Consider the following 8,894-nt stretch of genomic DNA (forward strand, 5'->3'; position numbering starts at 1 on the left):
GATTTCTATTTCCACTTTGCATGAATATGCAACTTGGGCAAGCTTATGCAATTGAATTTTTGGAGCTAGGATTCAAATGCAGGCATGTTTCAGTGCAAGTCCAGAACTCATCGCTGTGAGGCTCCAGGGACAGTAGCTGCTCGCTTGTATGGAACGATGTGGGTTACCCGAGCCACACACAGGCCACTTCCTCCCATTCACCTTTCTTGACTTCCCACCCAGCCAGCACAGCTCCCACGTATTTCTGCATGATCTTTATCTGCTCCTGAACTTGGGGAAGTTCCAGAGGCCACTCACACCCAAGCACACCTTGAGTATCATGCAAAAGGTGAGGAAAGGAGTTTTCCATGTGGTCACTGCATATGAATGACTGTCCTTTCTCCCTGGACCACCCACCTCTTCCCCGGGGGAATCCCTCCCATCAGGCATTCTAATAAAAGCTCTGAGTTTTGCAGGATGGCACAAAGGAGAGCCCTTGCTTCACCAGACACATCAAGGCTACTCCAGAGAGGCCTGCATCAGACACCTAGGATGAAGCTCACTACTATGGCCCTGACATGTCTGCTGCTGGCTGCAGTGTGGCCACAAGATGTGAACAGCATGAGCTGTAAGTGTCCCTGAGCCCTGTTGCTTCTCCATGAGGAGGGCAGACATGCAGGTACTATGGAACTCGGGAGGACTCACCTTGAACTCACTGAGTCTACCTCCCATCCTTGAGAGGGGGGATGAGAGGGGCTTGAATGGGCTGGGGGTGCAGGACCATAGGAAAACAGTGAATAGGGCAAACATGGAGATTTAGGCCAAGGAGGTTTTGTCTATTCAGACCCTGAAAGCTGGTGGAGGGCACTGTGAGGTTGTTTGGGTCAAGCTGGGAGCCCTGATGTCAAGAGCTGGGTCTGGTCTTTTCCTCAAAGAGTGACAGAGAACAATAGCATCTGAAGGGAGGATTGGGGGAGCTCTGATAGTTGGAGGGCCTGCCAGTCACCCTAACTCTTGAACTATGGTTTCTCCATGGGTAAAATGGAGCTGTTAATATTTCACTTCCCTGCCAAGGCTATTGGGAGAATATTGACCTAGGAACAGTCATGAGAGGGTTTAGTGAATAGTAAACTAGTGGGGAGGTGGCCAGGTTGGAAGACAAGACTTTTGGGGTAAGGGCGGGAGGTGGGGGGAGTGTGCAAAGTAAATTGATTAGGGAGCTGACAATTTGCTGGGAGCACTTCCTGTGGCATTCTGAGCTCCTTGTACAGCTCCTCATCTGGCCCCAGGTCTTCGGACTGGGGACTACAATGTCCTGTATGCTTCAGAACGACTGGTTCCCCAGGTAGTGAGGTCCAGAGCCCTTGGACCTGAACACTGGGGCAAAACTATACACTTGTGGTGGGAGGTGAGAACTGGATGAGCCTTTAGAAATTAGGGTATAAACAGTCTGGTTTTGAGGACAGGGAATCCTAGCCAGGGCACATGTTTAACATCACAACTGCCAGGTGGTCTGCAGGGAACTCAGATCTGAAGCCCAATCTTCTAACTCTTTTCCTAATTAACCCTAGAGCTTTGTGGCTGCGGAGACAGCGCTGTGCTGGAGGACCCTGGATGTGGTCCGGAAGCATGGGCCTGTCCTAGTTGGAGCTTTGTTGGGTTTTAAAAAATCATCCTACCTGTGGGAGGCTGAACAATGGATGGACTTCCTTTTGTGCTTCTCTTCTAGTGCACGTGGCCTCCTCCCACTGCTGCTACTCATTTGTGCAGAAGATCTCCCTGCAGAGAATCCAGTGTTACAAAGACACCAGTGTCACCTGCCCTTACAAAGCTGTGATGTGAGTAGTCACCTGCCCTACCCCTCGGGAGGGAACGCGCAGGCCGAAATGAGACTAGCTGGTAAGACCAGATACACTAGATGGTGCTGTCTCACTGGAATAACGTTTCTAAACACAACCCCGCGAAGCTACCGAAACTGGAATGCAGAGCTGCATTTGGGCGCCAGGGGGAGCACCGAACTTCCTGGCAGGGGTGGGGGTGGGGTGGTGGTGCTGGAAGGATCACCTGTTCTCCTGCAGTGACCAGTGTTTTGGGAACTCCACAGTGCCAATTACTGTATCCCAGTATTACATTCTGGAGGAAGGAGTCACTTAACAAAGCACCAGACACTATTGTGTAGTGGAAAGGGGGAGGTTGTCGTGATTAGTCCCTGCCTCTGCATTTCCCAACCTGTAGTCCAGATGACCCTGGGCAGGGAAAATCCTCTGACCTTCATCCGGCACCCTTCCCTAACCCTTATCTGGGAAGTAGAGTAAGCATGATGCCTGCATGACAGGGGCAGGGGCAGGGTCAGTACAAAATTAACTGAGGTCACTTACACACAGCCCTCAGCATTCGAAGGCACTTTCATATATAACACCTCTGCTGGCCCTCTGGGGTTCACATTTTTATCAGTAGGAAAACTCAGGTTCAGGGAAGTAGAGATAATTGTCTGAGATCACCCAGACCATGAGAGGCAGGACTAGACAATTAGACAATGGATTAGACAATAATCAAGTCAATTAGACAATGGATTAGATAATTAGAAAGTGGTCAGATCAAAAAAGCAACACACACACACAAACACACACACACACACACACACAGGCACATACACACAATGAATCCAGAGGAGCAGTGAGGTACCAGATGGACACAGAAACACTGAAAGTTGTATCAGAGAGATATTTTAAGATACGGATTTTTTCATCCTAGATAATCATCAAGCTTCTACAAATTCTTCTGTCCCACTCTGATACCTGGAGTTGGAATCTCCAGGGGGCGGGCCAGAAGGCTCAATTAAGTTTCTAATGCTCACATTAATAGATGTCCCCAATCCCCAGTGTGGAAGTTACAGATCTCATGTAGTGACATCATTTACAGAGGGAAAATGAGGCTCTGAGAGGAAACACAGGGACACCAGGCGACATGGAAGTGGAGATAGGACTTTTGCACGGTACCCTGTGAGTGACTGGTGACTCAGCCCTGTCCTGTGTTTTCTGTTTGCAGATTCAAGCTTATGAGAGGCAGAGAAGTCTGTGCCTTGCAGACACTTGGGTGGGTTCAAGGTTACTTGAAAAAGATGAAGCCCTGCTGACGGAAGGGAAAATGAGGAATTCCTTCCTATCCTGGCCACTGGAGATCGCACAGCTCCACTTGTCCCCCAACTTCCAGCCCCATACCTGACCACCTTCCTGGGGTCTCAGAGAATCTGCATAATCCTGATAAGCTATGTTGCTGCACTTTATACAAAAACACTCACTTGTGTTTCCTGGATTTTGCAAGGATTTCAGGGCATGGACTTGACTGGCACTGGGGCTGAGGATTGGGGCTAGTGGGCTGGAGGGTGAGGGTGACACGTTGACCTGGTACCAGGGAAATGGATTGCTGTCTTCAAAGCCAGTGCGTGCTCTCTCTGCCTCCCACCTCTGCCTGGCCCTGGGGCACGCTTTGACTTAGAGGCCATGGCTGGCTTCTCTGCCTCCAGGCTTGGCAGCTGAAGGAGACACAGTGGAGCAGCAAGCTGGCAGCAGAGCTGGGTTTAAGCTGGAGAGCTGGGCCTTCTCCCTCCCTGCCTTCCCTGGAGCACTCAGGGAGTGATGTTACCCAATGTCCTAGCTGGAGGGGATCTTGTCAGGTCACTTGCTTATAAGATGTTGCCAACCTTGTTTTATAGATGAGATGACTGAGGCCTAGAAAGGAACACATAGAGCCCAGGACTCCAGCCTCCCAGGCCTGAACTGTATCTGGTGTCCCAAGTTGCCAACTGTGCTGCCTGACATAGCATGGCATAGGCATAGCAGCTTCTGTCCTTGAGATCCCAAGCACAGGTCCTGCAGGGCTGTTCTCGGAGCCCTTCTCCCCTGGGGGCCCATCCAGGTGGATGTCCACGCAGGGGCACCCTATATTGCACAGAGATACCAACCTGGCTTGCCTGGAGGGGTGAGGCAGTCTCTAGAAGACCAGAGGAGCCTGGGTGGACATGCAGGAAGAGGAGACCCTGTCCCTTTTAAAAGGATAGTCACAAACTCCCATTTGTGTGCAAGGTGTGATTTGGGATAAGTGAGGAAGGGAGTGAATTCTGGGTCTCAAAATTGGCACCCCTTCACAGGCCAGCGTGGTGGCTTTAGGGAGATCTTTTGTCTCGTGTTTCTTTTTCCCTAGTGTGTCACATATCTGGCTCAGTTTTCTTAACGTCCCTCTTCCCCTCCACCTCCACAATTACCCTCCTTTGTCCCCTTTTTTCCTCTTGCCTGGCCTATTGCAGTAGGCTGTCTTCCATCACCCTCTTAACTCCATCTTACCCACAGTCATGGGCTACTCTTCCTGGCATCTACCCACCCCTGGTCCTTCTTGGTGCTCCCAAAGCATTCCTTCCTCCTGCCTTCAGAACCGAGTCTAACTCCCTAACCTTCCTTTCTAACAGTCTCCAACTCTTACATTTTGGAGCTCCAACTCTGACCTTATGGAGATAGACCCTCCAGGCTCTCTTTTTGTCTTTTCCATCTTCCACCACCTGTAGAAGACTCTTTGCTATGACCATAATACCCCATCCTCCCAACCATTCTGCTCCAGTCCTATCTCCCTGTCAAGCCTGATGCTATCTAGGACATGGCTGTGTGGTCTCCAGATATACAGGCAGGCGGTGTTACTCGCCCCAGGATAGAGGAGGACTTGGAGAAGCAGGGACAGGGACAGGGAAACAAGTTAAAAGAGATTTTGCAATATAGCCTTTGGGTCGCAATGGGAAAGGAACAATAGTGGGGCATGAACCAAATATGAGGTTGATGGAAGGCAAGCCACAGAAACACGCTGGAGACCAGAGCCATTATTCTGGAATAGCCTTTACTGGCAAGGATCAGAGGAGCCCAGGTTGGCCACATAGCCAGGGCCTTGTACACTGCATTCTCCTAGCATGCTCTGCCAGGGCGTTCAGAGCACCCTCTACTGCATGGGAGTTTCCCTGAAGAAAAGATCATTGTTACAGTTTCTAAATAAAATGAATTTCCTGCAAACATTCAGAGGTTCTCCTATTGCATTCACTTTTCTGTACAACATACTTAACAAATGTCACATTCACAAGGCAAATTTGCTCCCTAAAGTAGTGTCCTTTCACACAGTTCCTACAGGCACATGCTTTATCCTTGAAAGCCAGAGAGAAATGTGGTCAGATTATAGTAGAAGAGACTAAGGGACAGTCAAGAACCACCTTACTCAGGGCCTTGCTCAAGCAAGGGATCATTGGGTTGGGGTGTAGCTCATTGGTAGGGCACTTGCCTAGCATTCGTGAGGCCCTGGGTTTGACCCCTACCACCGCAAATACACAATAAAAATAGATCAGTACTCAAAATGAAACACAAAACAGTTACACAACTCAAATAATAGTGAACATTCCTGGATATACAGTATATTTTGCATCACAAATCAGAAATATTTTACTTGGAAGTTACTGTAAAGTTATTCCAGTGTACAGGTGGGCAGGTGGGGGCAGAATTGAGCCATCACTTCTCACCCTCAGGCTGGGGTCTGGGTGAGTGGAGAGCTGCTCATGTCATCAGGGAGAGAAGTGGTGGTCCAGGTATATCATGGCGTCCTGGACCCACTTCTGCTTGGGGTTGGCACAGGCTTGTCTGTTCTTCTTGGTTTTGAAGCTGCAGAGGAAGGAGAAAGGGATTAATGGGCTGGAATGCTCTGGGGGTGCCCCCTGCCAAGGGGTGGTTCTCTGGGCTCTAGCCTTGTTGACCCCTCTGTGGTGGTGAAGGTCCTTCCTGGGACAGATGGAAGAGAGTGCGTGGAAGCAAGCGGCCTCCAGCAGCAGCTGCTGCTCTTGCTGGGCCTGGAGAAACCATCCTCCTGTCTGCTAAAGCAGCCATGTGGGTGAGGGCTGGAGCCATCATTGGGCAGGACTTTGCTACTCACAGGACAGCCTTCAGGGAACATATGTTACTAGTGAGCTGATAGAGAGAAGGCATTGGGCAGGACTTTGCTACTCACAGGACAGCCTTCAGGGAACACATGTCACTAGTGAGCTGATAGTCTCTCAGAAAATGCAAGGGGATTGTCTTGCTGAGAAATGAGAAACAGCATGCAAACGGGGTCTCCTCGTCGTGTTTCACATCTAGATACAAAATCACCAAGAAAAAGCCTTTAGGAGCACATCTGGCTTTTCAGGGCTTACACAAAGCAGGAAGTAGGGTAAGGAGGTGAAAGCAAATCAGGCCTACTTCCAAGTCCAAAGCTCCTGCCCTGGGCTGGGGCTGGGATGGGACCTATGACTCACGGCTGAGATCTCAGACTTGGTTCTCCTGGGCTGCCTCTGGGGGATGGGCCACTGCTATCTAGGGGAGAGCAGGGGCATGGCCCCAGATCTGCAGGGTTTGGAATGGTCAGGAGCTGTTAAAGCAAAGGCCTGGATTTGGAATTTAGCAGTTTGGGTTTTACTCTTGCTCTGGGGTAGCCTAGAGATGGGTAGGACCCTCCTGTCTCCAACCTGGGCTTCAGCTTTCTAGCTTTAAAATTCAGTGCCAAAGTGAAACTCTGGGAACCTTGCTGCTCTGTTGGGCTTAGAAGTCAGGCACTGTAGCATATAGCTTCCTAGAAGGCAAGAGAAACTGAAGGGAAGACAGAGAGAGAGGGAGGGAGATTGGCTTTACCAGTCTGAGCCAGCACCTGGATGCTGACGGCAGTAGCTGTTAGTAGCAGGCACAGAAGTGATGCTAAAACTTGTATGGTGGAGGGCAAGGATGTGGCTTCAGCTTCAGGGTTGTTCTCTGCTCTCCATTTCTCTGGCTGTTCTGTCTGCCTTTTATAAGAGGCAGAGGAGGTTGGAGTTCTCAGAAGATCTTCTCATAGGCTCTGTCATGTCAAATCATGAGGAAGCAGGGCCCTGAATCTGCTGAACTGGAGCTGTTTGGCACAGAACATTCCAGGAAATTCAAGAAAGCTCTGGGCTGGGCATCCTGGGCCTGTCTCGACCTGACTGCCTGGGCACAAGGAGCCTGACTGGAAGGACAGTGCAAGTATATCACAGGCACTTACTGCAGGGAGCAATTCTGTGCTTGCCTTCCCCAACATGAAGAAGGAGAGATGGAAAATGACTCCTGTAAAGAAAGAGTGCTTTGCACATATATATTATGCAGAAAGCATGAACCATTGCTGTCATGCATTTTATAGATGAAGAAACTGTGACATGGAGAGATGTAATCATCTTCAGCCTCAGGGAAAGTAAGTAGCAGAGCTGGAAGAGAAAGCCGGTCTGTGTCCACTTAACCACCAGGGAAGTTTCAAACTTTCAATTACCTTAGGAGTCTTTTTCCAAGTCAGGTTTAATGTAGATGTCCAGCACCTGGACGGATGGAGTCAGGGGCTCCCAACATCACACACCAGCCCACCACTCAGGCCCAGAGGGACAGGTGGAAACCCCAGGTTTGTCCAGGCCTCTCATTTCCAGAACACTGGGGGCTAAGTGCGCCCAGTGAGGGGAGGGGCGATGTGCTTTGCTCCTGCTCCTGGTCCCCTCCTGCAAGGGCTGTGAAGCTGAGCCTGGAGCTGGGGAGGAAGGTGCTTTGGGGAGGCCTTGAAGGAGGAAGGGGACAGCTGGATGAGCTGCCCGCCTAGGCACAACTGACTCTGCTTGTGCCTCGCTCTGAGTGTAACTTATTAGTTGTTCTTGCCTGTGGGACCCTCCCCTGCGCTTTCCCCCTTACAAAAGGAGCCTTCCCACGGTAGCAAAGCAAGCACAGTGAAAGCAAAGAAGGGGAAATAAAAAGTAACAAATACTAGAAAGGACTGATGGAGCTCAAAGCAGATCCTTTGGCAAGCTCATCATGAAGCAGAAACTCCCCAGAGGCCGACCAAGAGAAAAGGAAGACAAGACAAACAGCCAACAGCAGGAATTAAAAAATAGAAACAAAAATTAGAAAAGATATCATCATAGACTCTGCAGACACCAAAAGGAAAATAAGAGCCTATGTCAATAAATATAATTTAGAGGAAATGGATGAGTTTCCAATAAACACAACTTACCAGATTGTAGCAGGAGATGAAAACAAAAATATTTCTAAACGATCAAAGAAATTGAATCAGTAATTGAAAATCTTCCCACAAGATATCCTCAGGGCTCTGATGGCTTTAACAGTCAATTCCCACAAGCAGTGATCATTACAAACTTATGTAAGCGCTTCCAGAGAATTTCAAGAACATGCGCTACTCAATGCATTATCTTATGCGTCTTATGTAACATTGGCACAAACACTTGTCAGGAACCATGTGAGAAAAGTAGATCACAAGTTTTTCCCTTTAGACAATGTTCAGTTCTTTTCTATCCTGTTCTCTACCTGGGAAGCCACTCTGTGTGCATTATGGGAAGAGGATTCATGGCGGCTGTCTTCTGGAGGGCTGCAGACACAGGGGAGTCCCTCTGTTTTTTGAAGGAGAAGAACTAGTTGAGGGGCTTTTTCATTGCTGTCTCCCCTTGTGTCTCCACTGGAGTGTAGCCTTGAGCCAATGGTCTCAGTTTCTCTCAAGGTGGCTCCCTATAGCTCCCTCCACCCAGGTGTGAGGAATTACCTCCCATTCGTTCCTCTTTGACTAGTGGACTCGTAACCATGCTGTGGTAGTTTCAGAATGTAGTTACTTTATCAAACCATTCTCAAATTCTTCCCAATTAAGGGTCATCTGTTTCTTTTTTTTTCTTTTCCTTAAATTCTTTTATTGGTACATTGTAGGTATACAACACAATTACATTTCTCATTGGGAACTTGTACCTTTACATGATGCATCTTCGTTCTTATTTTTTCCCCATTCCCAGCCCTCCCTTTACCCGCTCCATTCCTCCCTATTTACAAAGACTTTATTTCCATTTTTTCCATTTCTCA

General features: G+C 49.0%; 2 protein-coding genes across 2 annotated transcripts; one reads left to right on the plus strand and one right to left on the minus strand.

The window, feature by feature from the left end:
- The first annotated feature begins 460 nt into the window (after positions 1-460).
- Positions 461-4,127, plus strand: Ccl1 (C-C motif chemokine ligand 1). The gene is made up of 3 exons (XM_013067756.3): positions 461-607; positions 1,709-1,817; positions 3,028-4,127. Exons 1-3 carry the CDS (start codon positions 532-534, stop codon positions 3,113-3,115), a joined length of 273 nt encoding a protein of 90 aa, XP_012923210.1. The 5' UTR covers positions 461-531; the 3' UTR covers positions 3,116-4,127.
- An 807-nt stretch (positions 4,128-4,934) lies between these two features.
- LOC110346897 (C-C motif chemokine 13-like) lies at positions 4,935-8,626 on the minus strand. The gene is made up of 4 exons (XM_087192039.1): positions 8,587-8,626; positions 6,672-6,860; positions 6,013-6,136; positions 4,935-5,669 (listed from the first exon to the last, which is right to left on the minus strand). Exons 1-4 carry the CDS (start codon positions 8,624-8,626, stop codon positions 5,573-5,575), a joined length of 450 nt encoding a protein of 149 aa, XP_087048165.1. The 3' UTR covers positions 4,935-5,572.
- Positions 8,627-8,894: the final 268 nt, after the last annotated feature.

The sequence above is a fragment of the Heterocephalus glaber genome, unplaced genomic scaffold (genome assembly GCF_053883595.1).
Source record: "Heterocephalus glaber isolate CG9 unplaced genomic scaffold, H.glaber_assembly_v1.0 deba00001564, whole genome shotgun sequence".
Classification (NCBI taxonomy): Eukaryota; Metazoa; Chordata; class Mammalia; order Rodentia; family Bathyergidae; genus Heterocephalus; species Heterocephalus glaber.